The sequence below is a fragment of the Lactuca sativa genome, chromosome 5 (assembly GCF_002870075.4).
Source record: "Lactuca sativa cultivar Salinas chromosome 5, Lsat_Salinas_v11, whole genome shotgun sequence".
NCBI classification, from domain to species: domain Eukaryota; kingdom Viridiplantae; phylum Streptophyta; class Magnoliopsida; order Asterales; family Asteraceae; genus Lactuca; species Lactuca sativa.
This window is the reverse complement of record NC_056627.2, coordinates 280,383,339-280,409,142: the sequence shown is the minus strand read 5'-3', so window position 1 is coordinate 280,409,142 and position 25,804 is coordinate 280,383,339. Positions and strand designations below refer to the sequence as shown.

The window sequence follows — 25,804 nt, the reverse complement described above, 5'->3', positions numbered from 1 at the left end:
GGTGAGAAGATAGTGGACTCGTGGGAAGAGTATAAGACTGGGTGTAGAGTCCTTGTAGAGAATAAAGTGACCAAGTTTCATATAGAATTGAGAAGTTAGAAACATTCAGAGTGTGTGACTTCCCCATGTAAGAGATGAGTACGTATACGAAAATACATCTTATATATGTATCAAGAACACAATAATGGCTTGCTTGTAAGCAAATGAGCACTAAATAAGATGAACACTCAATAATTTTCATGTTGTGCATTTGGGTTGTGAGAAACGAGATAGAATAATTGTGAATTAGCTAGTGAAGTGTAATTTTGAAACTATATAGTTATAGTGTACATGTAGTAGCATGGGCACTCCAGGCAGATTACACATCTTATGATTCAATGGAACCATTCAGCTACCTAAGGAACGAGTGGTGGAATAAGAAAGACTAACATGGTACCTGGAAGTATATATCATGTATGGATTGAGACTTAGGGTCTCAGGAGTAGTAGAAAATAGATATGAAGGTTAGCATACGAGCACTAAAATATTGTTGAGCAAATAGAGTTGTAGTTAGATATAACACCTTAGAATGGAATTGAAGTGGTTAGATTTAATACTTCACTAAGAGTTAAAAAGGAGTTAGAAAAGTAGCAGTGTAACCACTTATAGAGTTGGAACGCGCAGGAGAAGTGCGAGGGGTTAGTAAGTGAATGCCTTCAAGTTATTAGATGAAGATAGATTAAGAATATAAGTTTCATAGCATGTATCATAACATGTACGTATGTTCAAATTATGTATGAGGTATACGTTTAGAAACATGTATTAGAGCATGCAAGTATACCTTGAGTTTGTATGGTAGATAAGAATGGTATTTGTTAAATACCTAATAGATGGTAGAAAGCGATGGAATATTATTATATGCATTATAATTATATTATAGAGTACATATGTATGTGTAGATGCAAATGTTATTTTATAGAATACATAAAAGAGCTGAGAAGAAGAATCAAAATTATGTAATTAATGAGTTAAGTACTAGAGAATTATAAAAGATCTCTTGATGAGATAAGGAGAATGAATTTCCATGGGACATGTGTAGAGAAACATTATAAGAAGAATAGAAAGATGATTCCTTTGAGAATAAGATAGAGTTCCTTCGGGGATGAGATTATATTCCTTATAGGTAAAGAGATGATGATTCCTTTAGTAACGTAGATAGATTATTCATGTGGGAATAAGATCATGTGTGTTAGATAAGATTGAGAAAGGTTCCATGTGTGGAACAAGGTATGAAAGTTCTTTAAGAACTTAGAAATAATCCATGAGGAATTAAGAGTAAGGAATCCGCAAGAGATTCGAAAGAAGAATAATGATGTTAAGGGATCTGTGGGGATTCAAGATAAGGGGTTATGGCTGGAAGGTTGTTCCCGGTAAGAATAGAGGTATGTGTTTCCCCCTATATGATAAGTGTAGTTATCATATGTGATTAACCATTTGGGTCTAAATGAGAATAAAACGTTGAAGCATGAGAATTTGAGATGGAGATATGAGATTTAGCAGACTAAGAGAAAGGGATGCCAAGAGTATGAGATGATAAAAGAGCATAGTGTGACTATAAAAATGGCAAGCATAGATAGAAGGGATAAAAAAGAAAAAGGAGATGAGATAGAGCATGGAGAAAGTGAAAAAAGTGAGGAGAGCATGAGAGAGATAAAAAAAGATAGAGCATGTATATAGTATGAGATGAGCCTGAAAAGAGTCTAAGAAAGAGTATGAGATGAGCCTGAGAAGAGGCTAAGAAAAAGTATGAGCTGATCCTGAGAAGAGGCTAAGAAAGAGTATGAGATGAGAAGAAAAAGATTAGATAAAAAGAGTATAAGATATACTATGAGATCTATAACATGAGAAGGCATGAGAAAAGTGTAGAAGAGATAAATGCATGAGAAAGAATAGCAGTGTATGCTATAAGAAGAGGAGAATACATTGTAGAGTATAAGAAAGAAAAGAGAAGAAAGTTAGAGTACAGAAAGATGGAAAGAGTTAGAAGAATAATAGATAAACATGAAAATAAAAAGAATATAACTCACCTGACATTTTTGTTTGATGTTGTAGTGATTCTTTCATGGTTTACAAGTTCAAGTAACAGTCGTGGTACATGAGAAGATGGGAGCACAAGGAATTAGACTATAAGTCATTATTTTAGTTCCCTTGTTGTTGTATTTATAAATAGATTTTACTATAAACACATATTAACTTCGGGATGTAAAATGTTTTAATTTTTAAAGAACTATGCAATTTTAAAATAACTCTGACAAATCCCTTAGATATGTGTATAGAAAAATTCGAGACGTAAATACACAAAACCACATTTCCATAAACCCCTCAACAAAATATTATGTCAGCAAGAAAGAATATAATTCTCAAGGAAATAGTGAATTCCATGTTGTGATATTCAGGAATAAGTGGTGAGTTATTGGGAGAATCCATGTTAACGACTTTCTATCTATTGAATAGGGTTCCAAACAAAAGGAACAAAATAAATCCTTATGCACTTGGTACAAAAGAAAAAAATTTAAGTTATCTCAAAGTTTAGGGCTTTTTGGCAGTTATAAGACTAAGTGAACACAAAATGAAAAGTTTGGGTGAAAGAGGTATTCACTGTATTTTCATCGGATATGTTGATCATTCCAACGCTTATAAGTTCTTTGTATTAAAATATAATAATTATGTTTCAGTTAATACTGTTATGCAATCTAGAGATGTAATATTTAATGAAATCACTTTTCATCTACACCTAATTTAAGGTTATGCCTCCTAGTTCTGGTGGAACTAAAAAGTAAGATGAAGTTGTACCTAATTTAAATGAATCCCTTGAGCTTCAGAAAAGAAAGCGAGAAATAAAGGCTAAATCTTTTGGTCATGATTTCTAGTTATATTTGGTTGAGGGTTCTAGTAAGGAAATTGCATTTCAATACTCTAATTGTTTTAGAATTAAAGAAGATCGATCCTATAACATTTGAAGATGCAATGAAATCTCAAGATTTTGCTTCCCGGAAATAAACAATTAATGATGACATGGACTCCATCATGGAAAATAATACTTTGCGTCTTGTCTGATTTTCTTCCAAGTTGTAAAGCATTAGATTTTAAAAGGATTTTCAAGAGAAAGCTAAAAGTCAATGAATAAATTAACAAATTTACTTTTCAATGGGTCGTTAAAGGTTTTATACAAATACGTAGTGTTTAATAATTTGATACTTATGTAACAGTTACTCATATTTCTACTATAAGATTATTAAATGCCTTAATTGTAAGTCACAAGCTAGTCATTCACCAAATAGATGTTATAACAACATTCTTAAATGGTGATTTAGAGGAAAATGTGTACATGTAATAATCAGAGGGTTTCATTATGCCTAAAAATAAGAATAAAGGGTGTAAGTTGGTTAAGTCAATGTACGGGCTAAATCAGGCACCTAAATAGTGGCATTAAAACTTGATGATGTTGTCTTATTTAACCATAAAAGTGTATGTATGCTAAAATTAATATATATATATATATATATATATATATATATATATATATATATATATAGTAACTATTTGTCTATATGTGGATGATATGTTGATCTTTGGAATAAATCGAAGACAAGTTGATATAACTATGAATTTTTATCATCCTAATTCTCTGTAAAGGGTATGGGGAGGTAGAAATGAGTCTTGGAATAAGGATCAAGAGTGAACACAAAGGAAGTTCTATTACACAATCTCATTATCTTGAGCAAGTACTAAAGAAATTCAGTTGTTCAGATTGTTCTCCAATTAGTACTCCTAGGGATTCGAGTATGAAACTTATGCCCAATAATGTTCAAGTGATTTCACAATTCAAATATTTAAAAGCATTAGATGTTTAATATATGACATGAGTAGCACAAGTCCTGATATTTCCTTTGATGTAGGAAACCTTCCACTAGCAACCCTAGTACTCTTTACTAGCAAGCAATAAGGTGGGTGCTTAAATATCTTAAAAAAACCAAAAGACTATTGTTTGTCAACATATACGACTTTATTGGAAGGATATTCTAATGCAAGGTGGATTACCAATATTGAAGACCACTCATCCACAAGTGGTTGGTATTTCAACTTGGAGGATGAGCAATCTTATGTGCCTCAAAGAATCCAATTTGCATCACCAATTTGATAATGGATTCTTAATTTATAACTCTAGTTACTAATGGTAAAGAGACAGAATGGATAAGGAATTTGATTTATTAGATTCCATTATGGCTAAAACCTAGTTATTTCCCCCATTTATATGCATTGTGATAGTGCAACAACATTGGCCAAGTTATATAGTCAAGTGTATAATGGAAAGTCAAGATATTTTGGTGTTTGACATAGTATAGAACATAAGATGATAACTCGTGGGATAATTTATGTTGAATTTTTTCGATCTCAACAGAATCTGGTTGGTCACTTGATTAAAGGGTTAGGTAGGGTCTTGACAAATCAGTCAATAATCTGGATTGTTTAAAGGTCGTTTGACATCTCTGAGTGCAAGATACCTAATTCCATTCTAATTTAACATTCAGAGTTAAGTTCAATGTGGAAAGCTTATTTTCGGAGATTCAAGAAGATTTGGTTACATCATCTCAAGGTATTTTCTTAGAATTGCATATTAAGGTTAGGTCAAATATGTTCTCCATAGTTTTTTCGAAAAAGTGTAGGTGAAGATGTATATACATGAATTGATATGACTACCTATGTGAGCATGACATTTTGTTGTTTTAGGAAACTTAGGCTTCGCTTTTGTGCGCTCATGAATGGACAGGACACATGGATTATAATAATGTCAAGTATAAACATTAAAATTTGTCTATAAATTATATGTATAGTATCTTTAGTTACTCAATGAGTTGACGTGTTCAATCTTTCAATCACCTAAATTGTTGAGAACGCAAAATGTGTATTATACAAATATGAAAATTCAGTCTTCAAGATATTTTCATTTATGCATAAGTTTGGTGTTATGTTTGTTATTTTAGTTAATTAAAGGTTAAACTAAGATGAAAGATAAATGTTGGTGATTTAATGTCATCAATCTTTTTATTATAGTTGAGATTAACTTGAGACATGCTAAATTAAGCTTTGCCTATAACTCGATATTGGAGGTGCATAATGCACACTCAGATAAGGTAAAGTTAACTCGGAAACACAGGGGATCTGAGGGAAGCTCCCTTGGCAGGGTCAACGAGGCATAATCCCCGCCAAAAACAAACAATTGCAAGTGTTGAGAACAATTACATTTTTTCCTCTAGAAATAAATGAATCTAACTTCCACCTTCTCTATATAAAAGGTGTTCAATTTTGCAGAGACATATGAAAACTTAATGTTACTTCGCTAAAATTTATGTCATGAAAATCATCACACAAAACAATAAATTTGAGAACAATTGCAAGTGTTGAGAACAATTACAGTTTTTCCTCTAGAAATAAATGAATCTAACTTCCATCTTCTCTATATAAAAGGTGTTCAATTTTGCAGAGACATATGAAAACTTAATATTACTTCACTAAAATTTATGTCATGAAAATCATCACACAAAACAATAAATTTGGCTTGAAATCGAAATTGTGTTTTTCCTCTTAAAGATTGAGTGTTCAAGTCATGCAGTAGAAATATGTGGAACTGATGAGTATTTTAGGAATAGAGTAGGTATATCGATTAAAAAAATAAAAAAATAATGATTAATATAAACATAAAGATAAAATAGTATTATTTTGTTGGCATAAAAATATAATACGTCGAGTCTTATGAGCTTTTCGATGTAAACATGTTTGAAGTATACAACTTAAAGATAAAATGTTGTTTTATAAAAGATAAAATAATGACTAATATAAAGATAAAGATAAAATGTTGTTTTATATTTACCAATCCATTAGAAAATATACAACTTAACGTCTTTTTATATGACCATAAATGATAAATGATGATTAAAGAAGAGGCAAGTTGATGGGTCATATCATATCATATGTTATTAAAGGAAGATTTTTGAATCGTCTTCCCAAAATCAATTTTATCTTTTACGCGCTCCCCACACGTTAAACCCTGCATTAAAGCTTCAGTACAAATAACGAAAACACACACACACAGTCACACCAAATAAGAATATGGCTCACAATATTCTTATCATAATTGCTATCTTCACTACTTTCACTTCCGCAACCGCCGGTCGTCTCATCACCACCACCACCACCGCCACCAATTCCTCCTCTGATATCGTAAATGACGGTGTTCACGGTGGTTCCAGAGGTGTACTTCGTCTAAACCCCTTCCTATCCTTATCATCTTCGACTGAGGAATCAGGAATCTGCGAGCAGACTTATGGATTTTTGCCTTGCACCACCACCGTATTTGGCAACCTCTTCCTCATTCTGGTCTACGGTTACCTTATGTTCATCGCCGCTACTTACCTTTCCGCCGGTAGTGAGCTGATGTTGGAGATTTTAGGTCCGGGCATCGTCGGCGGCCTGTTTCTTCCAGTTCTCGGCGCTCTTCCAGACGCTATGCTCATTCTAGGTACAAAATTAAAACCATATATGAATAATCTTTTCGAATTCTTATTGGCTTTTGTAACTACTCAAATACTTCCGTTTTATTAAGTTAAATCATCATTATCTTGGGATTATGTTATATCAAAGGATTCATATTTCATAAAAGAAATTGATGTTGATAATTGAGTTAACTAATTAACTAACTGTTCTTGCTGCTTCGTGGGAAGTTTCGATAGAAAAGAAGTAAAAAAAGTAAATAGTAGATAAACAAAAAAAAAGGAAAGGATAATGATTCTTTTCCTGTGATGACACGCAAAGAAAGGACTAAAAGCTATCGATTTTACATATTTGCCCTTCATTTTTAAAATTTGGGTTGTTGATACTCAAAAGATTTTTAGAAATTTCAACTCTGTCCAAATCTGGTCACGTTTAAAAACTAAATATATAAATAAATAAAAATAAAAAAATTACAAATTTCCCTCTCTTTTCTTAGGGGTCATTATTAAGTCGTGATATTCGGTTGATGTAACTAACGCATTAATTATTGGATGTGAATATTCTATAGTTTTGAACAAGTGGCATTTTTTATATGCATTTTATGACCTGTACAGATGACTTGTCAAAACTTTATCTTGTAAGACTTTATTCTTGATTATTTTCCCTTTCTTTATCTAAATCGTATCTCAGTTTTCGTGTGTTTCTTTTAATTGTTTATTGTTTACTCATTATTTTCCGTTTCCTTGTTCATTTTTATGTGTACATGTTACATTTAACTCTGTATCATGGTTGTAAAGCTATGTGTTTAATGACTGAATAATATAATACAACAATTCTAATATTTTCATATTTTGTATGATCTACTTTTTATATATATAGTATCAGGATTATCTGGAAGCTCAGAAACAGCTCAAGACCAAGTTTCTGTTGGCATGGGATTATTAGCTGGATCAACTGTCATGCTTTTAACTGTCATATGGGGAACATGTATCATTGTAGGAAAATGTGATTTACAAAACTCAATTGCTATAGATAACCAAGATACAAAAGGATTCAACTTATTAGGTACATTAAGAAAAAATTATCTTATTCTAGATATGTTAATTATTACAAAACATAATTATATATCCAAAAAATTAAAATTATTCTTTTATATTGCAGGCTCTGGTGTAAGTACTGATATTTGGACAAGCTATTCAGCAATGATAATGGCTGTATCTTTGCTCCCTTTTATAGTTGTTCAATTCCCACAAATCATGCATTCAACTTCTGGAAGACACGTGGCAGTGTTGATTGGGCTTATAGTCACCATTTCCCTTTTAATCGCATACTGCATTTATCAGGTTTATATCAAGGGATAATTAATTAATTAATTAATTACAGAAAATAACCTAACTTTCATTTAATAATTAGTGAATATAATAACTCATTCCAATCCAATCCATTTTTTTTCAGGTGTATCAGCCTAATATACAGAAGAGACGCATTGCATTTGCAAAGCATAAGCATGTAAGGTCTAGAATTCTCAACTACTTGAAAACAAACGCATATGAAGGATTTTTAGATGATAAAGGACACCCAAATCGAGAAGTTTTATTCAGGTGAGTTCTATTACTATTATTATTATTAAAATTATTTTTATGTATAATTTTGTCACTACTAATTAATTAAATAACTCTATCGCAGGCTATTTAACTCGGTTGACGTGAATGGAGACAAACACCTTTCACAAGCGGAACTAAGAGCACTAGTCGTAGGAATGCAATTAAACGACATAAATTTAAACGAAGATGATGCCGTTCTTAAAGTCATGAAAGATTTCGACACATCTGGAAATGATGAAATAGATTTTGAAGAATTTGTATCCGGAATCACAAAATGGATCGACGAAGCCAAAAGTACAATACTAGCTTCTCATGTTTCTGGTCCTGACACAACAAATTACTTTCATGACTATTACGAGGTATATATAAATATAAATTTACTTTTTACTTAATGGATTTATTCTGATAAGCTATATGCTTGTGTCTCTTATTAATTTGTATATAGGAAACAAAGAGAGAACACTATCTTTTGGGAGATGAAGGAGGTGATCATGATGAAGAGAATGGTGTAAATGATCCTCAATGGACAACGATAAAGGCGTTGTTATTTTTGTTATTGGGTACGATTGTTGCTGCTTTATTTGCTGATCCATTGGTGGATGCTGTTGGGGGGTTTTCTTCTGCTACAAATATTCCGTCTTTTTTTATCTCGTTCATTGTGTTGCCAATAGCGACAAATTCGAGTGAATCTGTGTCGGCTATCATCTTTGCTTCTCGCAAAAAGCAAAGATCTGCTTCACTAACTTTTTCGGAGGTTTGTTAATTTGCTTCTTTGATTCTTGTTTTTGTGTTAAAGATTGTTAATCTCACACACGCGATAGCAGCTACACACAAATTTTGTGAAAGAGAGTCGTGACCACATATTAGGGTGCTTGTGTCGTAAAATGTTTTTGGAACAAAATCGGTTAAGAGAAATTGGATCTAGGAAATCATATAATCTATCAGGAGATGGGTTAAATGGAAAAGGAAATGAAAAGGAATTCAATAATAAGTACTAAATAGTTTTTATAACGAGGGTACTTTGGTCTTTTACTGAGAAAAGGAAAAGAAGAATATAATTTATTCCTATCACCTTTTCAATATATATAATAAGGTATTTTGGTCTTTTACTAAAAAAGAATAGTGAAATGAAATTCCTTTTTTTCTCAATACTTATAATTAGGATATTTTAGTCTTTTAAAGGAAGAATAAAATCAAATTCCATCCATCCTCTCCTAATATTCCCCTATCAAACATTGAATTCGAAGGATTATGAAGGGCTTGAATTTTATCAATTTGGTAACCAAACATGTCATGTCATGGAATATATAGACGGATTTCACGTAAAATAGTGGGGACACCCTACGTGTTTTTTAATCCCCTTTGAGATATTATTTACGTGTTTTTTTAATCCCCTTTGAGATATTATTTATGTGTTAACTTTATTTGAATTTATGTTTTGGGCGCAGTTATATGGGTCTGCAACGATGAACAATTTGCTTTGCCTATCAGTATTCTTGGCACTTGTTTACGTGCGAGGACTAACATGGGATTTTACATCAGAAGTTCTTGTTATTGTGATTGTTTGCATTGTGATGGGTGTATTTGGTAGTTTGCGTACGACATTCCCTCTTTGGACATGTTTCATTGCGTTTGTTCTTTACCCGTTCTCCCTTGTTCTTGTATACATTCTCGACTATTGGTATGGTTGGTCATAGATTCAACCAATGTTGTGGTTGGTTGTAAAATATTGATTTTAGCTTAAAGCTAACAAGTTATGTACTCGTATATATATGTCATAGATTTCTTTGTAATTATTTAATTAATAGGTAGCTAATTAGTTTTAGTAATATGGAAATGCTATAGTTTTGATAACACGTGATGGGAATTGGATCGTTGTGATATAAAATCTTCCGCGATGTGTTGCAATCAAAGGTGTTCTTTGGATCCGAGTGTAGATGGTTTAATTAAGGTCAATATGCAAAAAGATCATAGAGAATGTAAGAATCGGCAGGGTGATGTCTTCCACAAGCTTGGTTATATGTTTAACTAACAGACATCTAAAAATGAATTGGTACTTGGTACCAAGAAATTCTACTACAATGTATGTTACAAATTTCCATTTGACGTGTGGAGTTCATGATCAATGGGAATTCATCAATGAATATGGGAACGTGGTGGGTGTTTTATGTTCAAAAGGTTAAAAAGGTTTAGTAGGACTTTGGTTTTACACAATTTCCACAAATGTTGGTATTCTTGCATGTAATATTTCTTCTTTATGGATCAATAGTCACAAAATGTATGCACCATTTGAAAGATTGGTTAAGAATGATAATATTCAGGATACAAAAGAACATGCGAGACAAATCAATCCCATGGGAGGAAATGATTTTAATGCCATGCCACATAGACAGCCATAGGCTCAAGACGGTCATAAGACTTAGGCTATCAGGAGTGGAGAGATCTCCACGCGTGAAATGCTTACGTCGAGGGTCTCTCCACGCGTGAACACCGCCCCTGGGTTCAGTGGGTTGGTCGTGGCGTGGCTCCCAGGACGAACGAAGACGCGGACGTTGATTGGCTATTTAATTTTTCGACCGTTGGGTTATTAAATAAAAAAAACATTTTTCCTTTAATTTACTTTCTCTATCTATATATACATCCACTTATACATAATTTTTTTAAAACATTCATATAAATTCTCTCAAATCAAACATACAAATTCAACCAAAAAATGGATAGCGATTCTGATGACAATTTAGTTTTGCACACACTATTGTATGCGGCACAAGACGTGATTCGTCAGAGAGGCGAAACTTCACATCGCGAGAAGAAACATAAAAAATATATCAATCGGGATCGAGAGGCGACACATGAACTTTTGGTACGTGATTATTTTGCCCTGATAGTCTTTATGGCCTTTCAAAATTTGAAGACCGTTTTCGTATTAGTAGAAAATTATTTTTACGTATAGCTTCAGATTTGGAACGTAATTATGAGTTTTTCCAATTACGTTGGGATGCTAGAGGTAAACGTGGTTTTACCACTATACAAAAATGTACGGCTGCTCTTAGACAATTGGGATATGGTATAACCGCAGACACATCAGATGAGTATCTGAAAATGTCTGAGAGGACGGGTCGAGATTGTACATATCTTTTCTGTGAGTATGTTATAAAGCTTTACCGTGACATATACCTGCGACATCCGACTAAAGTGATGTCGAACAGTTGTATGCCGCGCATAAAGCTAAACATGGTTTTCCAGGGATGCTTGGTAGTATTGATTGTACACATTGGGAGTGGGCAAATTGTCCCAATGCGTGGCGTGGTCAATTCACACGAGGAGATCATGGGGTCCCGACTGTTATACTGGAGGCGGCTGTTTCAAACGACCTATGGTTTTGGCATGCATTCTTTGGTATGGCGGGGTCAAACAATGACCTGAATGTGCTTCACGCGTCTCCGATATTTAACGATATTTTGCAGGGTAAAGCATCAGATATGTCATACGTTGTGAATGGAAATGAATACAAGTATGGATATTACCTAGGTGATGGGATATATCCAGAGTATGCTACATTTGTTAAGTCTTTTTCGTTTCCAGCCAATGAGAAACGAAAATTGTTCAAGTTAGCACAGGAATCTGCACGGAAGGACATTGAAAGAGCGTTTGGAGTCCTAAAACAAAGGTGGCACATAATCAAGCATCCAACACGAACATGGGATAGGGCAAAACTAACGACAGTGTTGACTGCCTGTGTGATTTTACATAACATGATAATAGAAGAAAAGGGCAGAGCTATTTGTTCATATACCGACAACGATGCACTTAACCCACCTGCAGTAATACAAGTTGGTAGCCCGACATACTTCTCTAGGGTTTTGGAAATACAAAATCGTGAAACACATCACAATCTACGACATGATTTGACCGAGCACATATGGGGGAGACAACACCGATGGGGAAATGACGATGAAGACGAAGAGGATGAGGGCGATGATTACGACAAGAATGCAGACGGTGACGACGAGGCGAATGAGGATGATGATGATGACGACGAGTAGTACTGTTCTACGGTTTTTATGTTTTACTTTTTTTTTTTAAATTAAGTAGTGTAGTAGTTGATTTGTTAGGTTTTATGTATGATGTAGTAATTTTAGGTTTTAAATTTCTATGTTTTTAATTAATGAAATTTTTTTTTTTGTATTTTCAAAAAATTTATTTATCTTATAAATTATGTTTTTTATTGGGTAAATGTCACTGTAACCCCACAAACTTATATTTTTGTTTTAAAAGGTCCCTCATCTTATTTTTTTTTTTGCATCTAAAGGGCGGCAACTTGTGTTTGACCTGCTAATTTGAGTAACCCACTTATTATAACCGGTTAGGTTGCAAATAAGATAGAAATTGGCCTTGTTATTGTAATCTCTTCCCATTAGGTAAGTACCATTTAAACCGACAAAACACCATGAAATCCTAAAAACCTTTCGTAATCTTGTATGGAGTTTGAACCTCACTGGTTTCCTAAGATGATGTCCGTAACATCACATCCTCATTTCAAACTCCGTTTTTCCATTTCTCAAATTCAATCCCATGTCGAAACATCTTTTTCAATGATCTTTTTGAAACCTCAAGAACTTGAAGAAAAATCCAAAATTTACATCCTTCGTCTTCTTTTAATCCATCAAACTTGAAACTACGCTCTGTACGTCCGGTCATCATAAGGGCCAGCAACAGTAGTGACAGCAGTGGCAAATTTCATGATGACACTCCACAAAAAGTTTTCGATGGCAATTCTGTAAGTAGTCTAATTTGCTTCAGAGTTCATATGAATCTGCGTTTCATCTTGTTGTATGTCAATTGTCTAGAATGAATGGACTATTGTGTAATAATACAGTTTGAGATTAATTTAGTTTCCTTTCTTGGTGAAACAATGCACACAACGTGTTTGTGAAAATGTCATTGTTGTTACATTCACAGGATTATAGGGCAAGCAGCTCACCTAAATCTAGTGATAGATATGTGGGGTTTTTTATTCAGATGCTAGGGTTAGGCAATGAGCTTTTAGATAGAGAACAAGTTGTTGATGTATTATGGAAATACTCTTTGGGTGGAAAGAACTGTGTTGATACAATCATGAAATCTCGTGGACCCATGGTTTTGTCTTCGTTCTGAGTTGGAGATACTGGACGACGTGTTGCAGAACCAACTCACAGTGGTGGACAATCTCGTGTCTGGAAATCTCATCGGTCAAACTTATAACTTGATGTGATCACGATTCATATTTTCCTTAATAACTCTTGACTCACTTCCCGATGATAACCAAATCGTTTTCTATTAACCTCGAACCTCCAATCCATTATTCAGCAAAGATAACCTAATATCGTCGGTAACCATTGATCTTCTCTTCGATGGTCTTTAGATGAACCCAACAAAGACGCAACCTTTATGACGATTTTTTGTGTTTGAAACTCAAAATCTTAATTTTCTGTTATGCACATAGTCGAGTAGTTGATGATCTATGACAACAATTTTGGTCTCACATAGTCAGTCACAGTGGGTTTTTCTCACAGTCACAAGGGTGAGAAGAGTTGTGAGCATGGTTTGATGAACAATACGTAGAGTAAGTTGGTGATGAGAAATATGAGACTTTATTGAAATTTTGACCGGGTTTACCCGTAACAAGTTAATAAATTCAAAAATAAGGCCCTTTTAAAACATAAAAATCAAGTTTACACCCTTGGGGTGTAAAAAAAATAAACGAGGGACCTTTTAAAATAGAAAACGTTAATTTGTTGGGCCAGAGTGATGACATTAACCCTTTTTTATTTCATATAGTGTTACAAAAAATAAATAAAAACTTATCTATTTTAAAAATTATGTTATTTATTTAACAAAATGTTAAATAATAATAATAATAATAATAATAATAATAATAATAATAGGTTATTGTCTTCCACTATTAAAGTCAATACGTCATAATGCATTCATATTAAAATTAACGACATGCCCACATAGTATAGTAAGATTTTTAGAATCAAACCCATGTTCAAAAGTTTTTAGTGTCCAAATACATCTTCATTTCATTCCAAAAACCTGATGACACATGTACGCTACATTAAAATACACACCAAATAAACCAAAGTAAAATGAGAAGTTTCAGGATAATAAAAATGGATAAACCCTTGACTAGATGAATATAATAATAATTAAACTTATCTATCATATCCACACACCAACAAACAAACCTACAGTGATGCCTTTGGAGATCTAAGTTTAGCTCCATTGATTGAAGATCTTTCTTGATTTTCGATCACAGAACCCTTATTTAAGTGAATATGGCTCCAAGGTGAATTGTCTTGGATGGAATTGAAATCATTGAAATCTATAATATGAAGTCCTCATTGCAAATATGTAAGAAAAATATTATATATATATATATATATATATATATATATATATATATATATATATATATATATATATATATATATATATATATAAACTTTACCAAAAGTTCTAGGTGTGATATTCTCGTTTTCACAGTCCAAAAAAAGTTTTTTCTTTATGCTTATTTGATTCAGAGTATTCTTTTATTGTGGAATTTGTTCCAAAAATGTTTTAATGTAAGATATTATTAATATCAAAGTATTTTCGAGGAAACATTTTTCATTAATATATAAAATCATGGGATGTCATCATCGATACGGAAACAAAAGCATAAACTTGTCTTGATAGGCATTACAACATCCTATATACTAATGGCCTACAAACTCCTCAAATCTCTCATCAGATTTAAACTTATCATCCTTGCGTTTTCGTATCGCTACTTGTCATACAAATAAACTAACTGGGTCAAGCTTGGAAGATTGGTGAGCACATAAGTTTTTCAACCCACAATAATTAAATCTTTTAATTATATTTTTCATCAGACAATTAACCTAATTACTCATTCCCGTTATTCTCACAATCTGATCCTAAATATTGATCTCAAGGGACTTGTCCTAAGGATCATCGTAAGCAACGAGTAGCTAATATTGTGTTAGGTATTCCATAGCAATTCATGTCAATAAGGAAATCATAGGGGCATAGAGTACATGGAACGAACACATAGTTCATTAACACCTACAGGTTGCAAGTCTGCCAGTGTTCCACTAGACTGTCTAGAATAGTATGTGGTCGTCATATATAATCTATTATATGACTAGTTCATCAGTACAATAGTACTATAAAGTTATGGCCTCTCATTATTATTTCACCTTCTTCATCTAGCACAAATATCAAGAACACAGACAATAAGCACATATAGCATGTAATCATCTATATAATTTATATCTATTTGTAAGATGAAAGTAAATATGCACTCACTTCTTAAAAGTGGATGACTTGTGACTCGAGCAAAGTTTCGCCTAACACCTTAACTTTTCCTTTTGAAATATCTAGGTACAAATATCACTAAGTCTTAATCTTATATTCCATGTGACTAATGATAGTCTAGATTCCTCAATAATCTCATATCTACATCAAGATCTATCAAGTAAGGAACAAATAATCTCATATCCACATAACTAAATCTAGCCTTGTCATCATTCATGTAAGTAGATCAATCAATAGATCAGTGGCGGAGCTAGATGGGGCGTTGGGGGTACTACAGCATCCCCAAAAAATTGTTTTATGTATATAAAAAAATTTATTTGTAAACATGATCTATGTTATTGTACCCCCAGCTTAAGATATTGTACCATGTTTTTTAATGTCCGGGATATGATAACTACATAGAATATATATTGATAATGTTTGTACCCCCATATCAAAATTCCTGGCTCCGCCACTGCAGTAGATCAATCAGTATTATGACTTGAAATCATTCAAAAATTGTATTGTAACATCCCCCTCTGGCACGTATCACAATATAGTTTGCATTGGGCTCCCGGCGCGGAAACTTCCTAGGGGTCACCCATCCCTGAATTGCTCTCGTCTGGGCACGCTTAACTGCAAAGTTTTTATGGGATCTTGTAACGCCCGTAGATCCGGGCTAGTCAATTTAGAGGCAATAAGGGTCGAAAACGACTTTTCGACAAAAGATTATTTAGAATAAATAATCTTAACCAAGTTGTAGTATATGTCACGAGGTTTCCGTACATATAAAGAACGCCGAAATCTGAGTTATAACGAAGAAGTTATGGCCCGTCGAAGTTTTACGGCAAAACCGACACGACACCGGGAAGCGTAAATAGTGAATTTACGATAGAGCGAGATTTAGCCTTAGCAATCTAAACAAAAGTTGTAGAATATGTTAAACTAAGAGCGTCGGTAAAAAGAACGCCCAAATCTGACTTCGTATGAAGAAGTTATGATTTTTCAAAGTTTCGGACTAGCAGTGTACAGCCCTAAACTCGAATATTTGATCGAGCGGTTTTTAGCTGACACGACCTAAACGAGAATCGAAGATCTCGTTGAGAGTAGCGTAACGAGAAAAAGATGGGCGAAAACGGATGTCGGATGAAGAAGTTATGAGGATTTAACGGACCAAATCGTGTCCAGGCCCGTTAATAATATAAAATTTAAAATCGAGCCAAAATTAGCCGACGAAGTGTAAACGAAAGTTTTAGAGTACGTTCCCACCTTCGCGTGGATATAAAGAACGTCGAAAACGGAGCTCGTATGCGAAAGTTATGATTTTTAGAAGTCGAGAATGCAATTTGCGAAATCTGATGCGAGACTGGTGACGTGGCGTGTTGTGGGCCGTCGGATGATGATTCAGATCTCGCTTCGGATCATGCCACGAAGCCTCGCCTTACGCCCCGCGTCCGAGTTCGGTACGCCCAGCGTACCCTTCGGTCTTATCCCCTTCCGAGTGCGAGACAGCTAGAATCGATGTGGCAGCCCCATCCGAAGTTACGCCCCGCGTAGCCAAGGATTACGCCCAGCGTAGTCCGAGGCCTCGCAGGGTATAAAAAGGGGCGAGGGCCTTCACATTTTTCACACAATTTCCACTTCTCTCTCTAGTTTCTTTCTCTCTCTAGAGTTCCAAACCTCCCCTAAGCCCTAGTTAAACCCTTAGCACCCTAGGGAAGCCCCGAGGCTCCCGGAGTCCCGAGAAAAAGGAGTTTTTCGGTTTCGAAACGCTGCTCCAATTAAGTTCCGGTTTTCGATAAAATTCGCTGTAAGTGTGCTACGCTTACGCAATTTTTAATATAGCTTTCAAATAATTATAGGAATGTTATTAGGTCCTTAAAATAATTATTTGGGCTATTATTATGAGTTATATCGAGTATTATTAACGCTTAATAATACTCGGACTAATTAATTTGTCGCGGTTATCGTTAAACTAAACCCTAGTGGTATCGATACTAGGTTTTATCGAAGGAATATCGTTTTGAGAGTATCGAAGCGCTGTCCAAGTGCTGAGTCACCACCTACTCAGGTGAGTGCATGGTCCCTTTCATCTTACACATAGATATGAAGTATTTTAATATAAATTACGTGCTATGTGTGCATATTGTTTGAATACTTGTTATCTATGCTGGATGAATGATTTATACATGTTTTAAATGATTTAAACTGTATATTTATTTTATATCTACGAATATGTTGGGATAAAACATGGGTAGATGAAATAGTTGGTGAGTGATGAAATAAAATAATGAGAGATAGGTGATGATAGGAAGATGATGATAATTAGGTGAGGATAGATAGGTGATTATGAATCGGTGATGTAGGATACTACAACCTTGTCCGACAATTTGGAGATGTAGTCATCTACTAGACTATAGATGGCGACCACGGACTATTATAGACAATCCCGTGGAAACACCAGCAGGCTAGTAACCTGTAGGTGATGAATTACGAGTTCAGGCGATGTTGAAACTACGTATTCGTGCGATGATAGTCTAACCCGTATTATGAAGTACGAGTCCAGGCGATGTTGTGGCTACGTATTCATGCGATGATAGTCTAACCCTTATTATGAAGTACGAGTCCAGGCGATGTTGTGGCTACGTATTCATGCGATGATAGACTAACCCTTATCATGATTTACAAGTCCAGGCGATGTTGTGGCTGCGTAATCATGCGATGATACCCTAACTCTTGCTAGACACATATTGAGGGAGTAAACCCCGGATTAGTATTGTCTATGCAATGTAGGCGATGATCCTTAGGTAAAGTTCGTAGGAACACTCAAATAAGGAAATACGATGTAAGGAGATGAGAAGTAAATATGATATAGGAGATGACCCTTGAGATAATATCCTTAGGGAAGACTAAAAGAAGATAATGGGGATGGGTAATTGGGTGGATTGTTTGATTGTTTAAACATAATAACTATATTATTGTGGGTTGAAAACCCTATGTACTCACCAGGTTTCCCAACCTGACCCACTCAGTTTATTTACATCACAGGTGACGATATGAAGTGACATTACACTGAGAGATTTAAAGAGATGTAGATCACTAGTGTAAATAATTGTAAGTTCTGTTTATGCTTATGTTTCTGTATTAACAATGACATCCCAAACGTTTTAAAATGAAATAAATACGTTTCTTCGAAAATGTTTTAATAACGTATTTATCGTGTTTTTCTGGGAACAAATTCCGCAACATTTTTATAAAATGAAGTACTCTGATTTTTATAAAGCATAAACAAAATCGGTCTTTTCTGGCCGTGAAAATGGGGATGTCACAGTTGGTATCAGAGCATTAGTTTAAGCGAACTAGGAATATGGATTTATTTCTAGACTTAAACTTAGAATGCTAAGCGATGATTGTGAGGTGTGAGCACTAGCTTATTTTAGGAATGATGCCTAAATTGCTTTTATGTGCTAAATGATTTGTTATGCTATAGTTTGATCGGATCTATGGTCTGTTGCCGACCGGATCTGGAAACCTTATGTGTTTAGGATTCTAAACGTACGACTACGATATTAGAACTAGCATGTAAACGTTTCGGAGTGATAAGGATGATTTAAACGTCAATCCTAAGTAAAGGTCTAGATTCACCTCATTAGGTGTATAGATCAAGATGGTAAGAACACGTAGCGGAAACGTGAATGCAAATGGGAACCGAGATCAGCCCCCAGTGATTGAGCAAATACCGGTGATGGAAGCCACTGCTGAGCTAGTCACAATGGCCGGAGTGCAAGCGATGATCCAAGCGATGTTGGATCGTCAAATGGAGGAAACCAGGCGTTTGCTCCAGCAAAATCGAGAGGAGGCGACCATTCAGATCGAACGGCCCGAGTTAAACGAGGGGCAGACTGAGGAGGGAAACTACAGTGGGACTGTTGGTCAAGCCAACCCACCAATGGTTAAGCAAAACCACCAGGATGGAGGAAATGATGGACGTGGATGCAAATACAAGGATTTCATGGCGTCTAAACCACCGAGTCTATCTGGAAGCCCGACGCCGGTGGAAGTCATAAACTGGATCTCCGAGATGGAGACGATGTTTGAGAGTTGTGAGTGTAGCAACAGGCAAAAGACCGCTCTCGCGGTTCCTCTGTTGAAATCTGGAGTACTAAGCTGGTGGAAGCTACTAGCTGATTCGATGCCCAAAGGAGAAGCGAACAAGATGTCATGGGAGGATTTTCTGGTGCAGCTAAAAATACAGTACTGCTCTGAACAGGATCTTCTGGAAATCAACAACGAGTTTCAGAATCTAAAGAAGGGAAAGATGAGTGTCATCGAGTATGCTGCAAGTTTTACGGAGAAAATGAAGCTTGTTCCTTATCTAGTTCCAACTGAACTCTCCAAGGTCAATAAGTTTGCCCATGGATTACCAGCAGACTTTGGTCCAATGGTCAAACAAGCAACCACTTTGAAAGCCGCCATCTGGGCAGCCAAGAATGTTGAGACCCAAATAAGGGAAAAGGGTCTGGAGAAAGTTGAAGTTGGTGAGAAGAGGAAGTCGGAAGGATCCTCAAGACCTGATAATAAGGGAAAGTTCTCGAAGTCTAACCTGGACGACCGAAGGAATGAAGCCAAGTGGTGTGAGAAGTGCAAGAAGAAACACTTCGGAAGATGCGATGGTGAAGTGACGTGCTATAAGTGTGGTAGGACCGGTCACTATTCCAGAGATTGTACATTCGAAAACAAGAAGTGCTACGAATGTGGAAATGATGGGCATATTTCAAAGAACTGTCCAAAGAAAAACGAAGCTGCAAGACCAAATGCACCGCCGAAACCAAGGGCATTTCACATGATCCTTGACGAAGCAGAGAACCATGAGAGGAATCAAGAATGAGGACTTCTTACCCGAAGATCAAATTATGCAGTAGCCATAGTTTCGTATGATGTAGCCTAGTAGAGGCATAGTCTAGGGTGAACTTGAACACCTATGTAATCATTTCAAGAAATAATATAAAACCTTTGTTTCGTTATCTGATGTGTTAAGTTGATTCGCTGCATGGTGACTTGGGAAACTGCGAGACAATACTTGGGACGAGTATGAGTAGGTGTGAATGGTAGTAGAGGCCTATACTACCGGAAGCACAGGACTCACACTTGGATCAGGGAAAGTCACAAGGTTACCAAGAAGCTAGTAATTGATTTCGTTTTATTCAAGTGTGTTGTTACCATCGTTTCGGTAATGACTAAGAAGATTGTTGATATTCCGACCCTAGTGGCCATATCGAATCGAGTCCGACTACGATGAGTATGTTGAGTGGTTCAGAGAACCAAGTTTGATGTAGCGTCCGACTTAAACCAAACAATTGAAATCAAAGCGATCAATAAAAATATCGCGCTCGTTGTTAAAGAAGTTGGTAGCTAGAAATGCCTAATGTTAAAGTGTGATTATATCACATTAGAACATGAAGGAAGGCATAGTCTGTTTTAGAATTTAACTCTAAGAGACCTAAGCCTAAGTGTTGCAACATATGATGATAGGTCATTAAAATATGACACATCGATCCATAGTAGTAATAAAAGAAATCATCTCAAGTTCGTATCCGGTAAGGATCGAGATTGTGACTTGAAGGTCATAATTGGGAGTCTAGCCTGAGGTAGAGAGTAGGTGCACGATCGAGTACTGCATACAGTCAATAAGTCTGAGAGATAGACTTGAAGGAATGTAGAAGTTATAATTATTACTTAGGATGAAGAGATGACGTATGGAGTCATTATACGACCATGTTTCGTTGATGATTCCGGGACGTAATCATCCTAAGGGGGAGATAATTGTAACGCCCGTAGATCCGGGCTAGTCAATTTAGAGGCAATAAGGGTCGAAAACGACTTTTCGACAAAAGATTATTTAGAATAAATAATCTTAACCAAGTTGTAGTATATGTCACGAGGTTTCCGTACATATAAAGAACGCCGAAATCTGAGTTATAACGAAGAAGTTATGGCCCGTCGAAGTTTTACGGCAAAACCGACACGACACCGGGAAGCGTAAATAGTGAATTTACGATAGAGCGAGATTTAGCCTTAGCAATCTAAACAAAAGTTGTAGAATATGTTAAACTAAGAGCGTCGGTAAAAAGAACGCCCAAATCTGACTTCGTATGAAGAAGTTATGATTTTTCAAAGTTTCGGACTAGCAGTGTACAGCCCTAAACTCGAATATTTGATCGAGCGGTTTTTAGCTGACACGACCTAAACGAGAATCGAAGATCTCGTTGAGAGTAGCGTAACGAGAAAAAGATGGGCGAAAACGGATGTCGGATGAAGAAGTTATGAGGATTTAACGGACCAAATCGTGTCCAGGCCCGTTAATAATATAAAATTTAAAATCGAGCCAAAATTAGCCGACGAAGTGTAAACGAAAGTTTTAGAGTACGTTCCCACCTTCGCGTGGATATAAAGAACGTCGAAAACGGAGCTCGTATGCGAAAGTTATGATTTTTAGAAGTCGAGAATGCAATTTGCGAAATCTGATGCGAGACTGGTGACGTGGCGTGTTGTGGGCCGTCGGATGATGATTCAGATCTCGCTTCGGATCATGCCATGAAGCCTCGCCTTACGCCCCGCGTCCGAGTTCGGTACGCCCAGCGTACCCTTCGGTCTTATCCCCTTCCGAGTGCGAGACAGCTAGAATCGATGTGGCAGCCCCATCCGAAGTTACGCCCCGCGTAGCCAAGGATTACGCCCAGCGTAGTCCGAGGCCTCGCAGGGTATAAAAAGGGGCGAGGGCCTTCACATTTTTCACACAATTTCCACTTCTCTCTCTAGTTTCTTTCTCTCTCTAGAGTTCCAAACCTCCCCTAAGCCCTAGTTAAACCCTTAGCACCCTAGGGAAGCCCCGAGGCTCCCGGAGTCCCGAGAAAAAGGAGTTTTTTGGTTTCGAAACGCTGCTCCAATTAAGTTCCGGTTTTCGATAAAATTCGCTGTAAGTGTGCTACGCTTACGCAATTTTTAATATAGCTTTCAAATAATTATAGGAATGTTATTAGGTCCTTAAAATAATTATTTGGGCTATTATTATGAGTTATATCGAGTATTATTAACGCTTAATAATACTCGGACTAATTAATTTGTCGCGGTTATCGTTAAACTAAACCCTAGTGGTATCGATACTAGGTTTTATCGAAGGAATATCGTTTTGAGAGTATCGAAGCGCTGTCCAAGTGCTGAGTCACCACCTACTCAGGTGAGTGCATGGTCCCTTTCATCTTACACATAGATATGAAGTATTTTAATATAAATTACGTGCTATGTGTGCATATTGTTTGAATACTTGTTATCTATGCTGGATGAATGATTTATACATGTTTTAAATGATTTAAACTGTATATTTATTTTATATCTACGAATATGTTGGGATAAAACATGGGTAGATGAAATAGTTGGTGAGTGATGAAATAAAATAATGAGAGATAGGTGATGATAGGAAGATGATGATAATTAGGTGAGGATAGATAGGTGATTATGAATCGGTGATGTAGGATACTACAACCTTGTCCGACAATTTGGAGATGTAGTCATCTACTAGACTATAGATGGCGACCACGGACTATTATAGACAACCCCGTGGAAACACCAGCAGGCTAGTAACCTGTAGGTGATGAATTACGAGTTCAGGCGATGTTGAAACTACGTATTCGTGCGATGATAGTCTAACCCGTATTATGAAGTACGAGTCCAGGCGATGTTGTGGCTACGTATTCATGCGATGATAGTCTAACCCTTATTATGAAGTACGAGTCCAGGCGATGTTGTGGCTACGTATTCATGCGATGATAGACTAACCCTTATCATGATTTACAAGTCCAGGCGATGTTGTGGCTGCGTAATCATGCGATGATACCCTAACTCTTGCTAGACACATATTGAGGGAGTAAACCCCGGATTAGTATTGTCTATGCAATGTAGGCGATGATCCTTAGGTAAAGTTCGTAGGAACACTCAAATAAGGAAATACGATGTAAGGAGATGAGAAGTAAATATGATATAGGAGATGACCCTTGAGATAATATCCTTAGGGAAAACTAAAAGAAGATAATGGGGATGGGTAATTGGGTGGATTGTTTGATTGTTTAAACATAATAACTATATTATTGTGGGTTGAAAACCCTATGTACTCACCAGGTTTCCCAACCTGACCCACTCAGTTTATTTACATCACAGGTGACGATATGAAGTGACATTACACTGAGAGATTTAAAGAGATGTAGATCACTAGTGTAAATAATTGTAAGTTCTGTTTATGCTTATGTTTCTGTATTAACAATGACATCCCAAACGTTTTAAAATGAAATAAATACGTTTCTTCGAAAATGTTTTAATAACGTATTTATCGTGTTTTTCTGGGAACAAATTCCGCAACATTTTTATAAAATGAAGTACTCTGATTTTTATAAAGCATAAACAAAATCGGTCTTTTCTGGCCGTGAAAATGGGGATGTCACAGTTGGTATCAGAGCATTAGTTTAAGCGAACTAGGAATATGGATTTATTTCTAGACTTAAACTTAGAATGCTAAGCGATGATTGTGAGGTGTGAGCACTAGCTTATTTTAGGAATGATGCCTAAATTGCTTTTATGTGCTAAATGATTTGTTATGCTATAGTTTGATCGGATCTATGGTCTGTTGCCGACCGGATCTGGAAACCTTATGTGTTTAGGATTCTAAACGTACGACTACGATATTAGAACTAGCATGTAAACGTTTCGGAGTGATAAGGATGATTTAAACGTCAATCCTAAGTAAAGGTCTAGATTCACCTCATTAGGTGTATAGATCAAGATGGTAAGAACACGTAGCGGAAACGTGAATGCAAATGGGAACCGAGATCAGCCCCCAGTGATTGAGCAAATACCGGTGATGGAAGCCACTGCTGAGCTAGTCACAATGGCCGGAGTGCAAGCGATGATCCAAGCGATGTTGGATCGTCAAATGGAGGAAACCAGGCGTTTGCTCCAGCAAAATCGAGAGGAGGCGACCATTCAGATCGAACGGCCCGAGTTAAACGAGGGGCAGACTGAGGAGGGAAACTACAGTGGGACTGTTGGTCAAGCCAACCCACCAATGGTTAAGCAAAACCACCAGGATGGAGGAAATGATGGACGTGGATGCAAATACAAGGATTTCATGGCGTCTAAACCACCGAGTCTATCTGGAAGCCCGACGCCGGTGGAAGTCATAAACTGGATCTCCGAGATGGAGACGATGTTTGAGAGTTGTGAGTGTAGCAACAGGCAAAAGACCGCTCTCGCGGTTCCTCTGTTGAAATCTGGAGTACTAAGCTGGTGGAAGCTACTAGCTGATTCGATGCCCAAAGGAGAAGCGAACAAGATGTCATGGGAGGATTTTCTGGTGCAGCTAAAAATACAGTACTGCTCTGAACAGGATCTTCTGGAAATCAACAACGAGTTTCAGAATCTAAAGAAGGGAAAGATGAGTGTCATCGAGTATGCTGCAAGTTTTACGGAGAAAATGAAGCTTGTTCCTTATCTAGTTCCAACTGAACTCTCCAAGGTCAATAAGTTTGCCCATGGATTACCAGCAGACTTTGGTCCAATGGTCAAACAAGCAACCACTTTGAAAGTCGCCATCTGGGCAGCCAAGAATGTTGAGACCCAAATAAGGGAAAAGGGTCTGGAGAAAGTTGAAGTTGGTGAGAAGAGGAAGTCGGAAGGATCCTCAAGACCTGATAATAAGGGAAAGTTCTCGAAGTCTAACCTGGACGACCGAAGGAATGAAGCCAAGTGGTGTGAGAAGTGCAAGAAGAAACACTTCGGAAGATGCGATGGTGAAGTGACGTGCTATAAGTGTGGTAGGACCGGTCACTATTCCAGAGATTGTACATTCGAAAACAAGAAGTGCTACGAATGTGGAAATGATGGGCATATTTCAAAGAACTGTCCAAAGAAAAACGAAGCTGCAAGACCAAATGCACCGCCGAAACCAAGGGCATTTCACATGATCCTTGACGAAGCAGAGAACCATGAGAGGAATCAAGAATGAGGACTTCTTACCCGAAGATCAAATTATGCAGTAGCCATAGTTTCGTATGATGTAGCCTAGTAGAGGCATAGTCTAGGGTGAACTTGAACACCTATGTAATCATTTCAAGAAATAATATAAAACCTTTGTTTCGTTATCTGATGTGTTAAGTTGATTCGCTGCATGGTGACTTGGGAAACTGCGAGACAATACTTGGGACGAGTATGAGTAGGTGTGAATGGTAGTAGAGGCCTATACTACCGGAAGCACAGGACTCACACTTGGATCAGGGAAAGTC

The 25,804-nt window shown here is 36.3% G+C and overlaps 2 protein-coding genes across 2 annotated transcripts; both read left to right on the top strand.

Moving 5' to 3' along the window:
- Window positions 1-6,058: 6,058 nt before the first annotated feature.
- Window positions 6,059-9,964, top strand: LOC111919987 (sodium/calcium exchanger NCL). The gene is made up of 7 exons (XM_023915561.2): window positions 6,059-6,559; window positions 7,411-7,596; window positions 7,693-7,874; window positions 7,987-8,132; window positions 8,218-8,494; window positions 8,581-8,889; window positions 9,584-9,964. The coding sequence occupies exons 1-7, from the start codon at window positions 6,151-6,153 to the stop codon at window positions 9,830-9,832; spliced, it is 1,758 nt and encodes a 585-aa protein (XP_023771329.1). The 5' UTR covers window positions 6,059-6,150; the 3' UTR covers window positions 9,833-9,964.
- Window positions 9,965-11,383: 1,419 nt separating this feature from the next.
- Window positions 11,384-12,181, top strand: LOC111920021 (NAP1-related protein 1-like). Its single transcript, XM_023915597.1, has one exon. It carries the CDS (start codon window positions 11,384-11,386, stop codon window positions 12,179-12,181), a length of 798 nt encoding a protein of 265 aa, XP_023771365.1.
- Window positions 12,182-25,804: the final 13,623 nt, after the last annotated feature.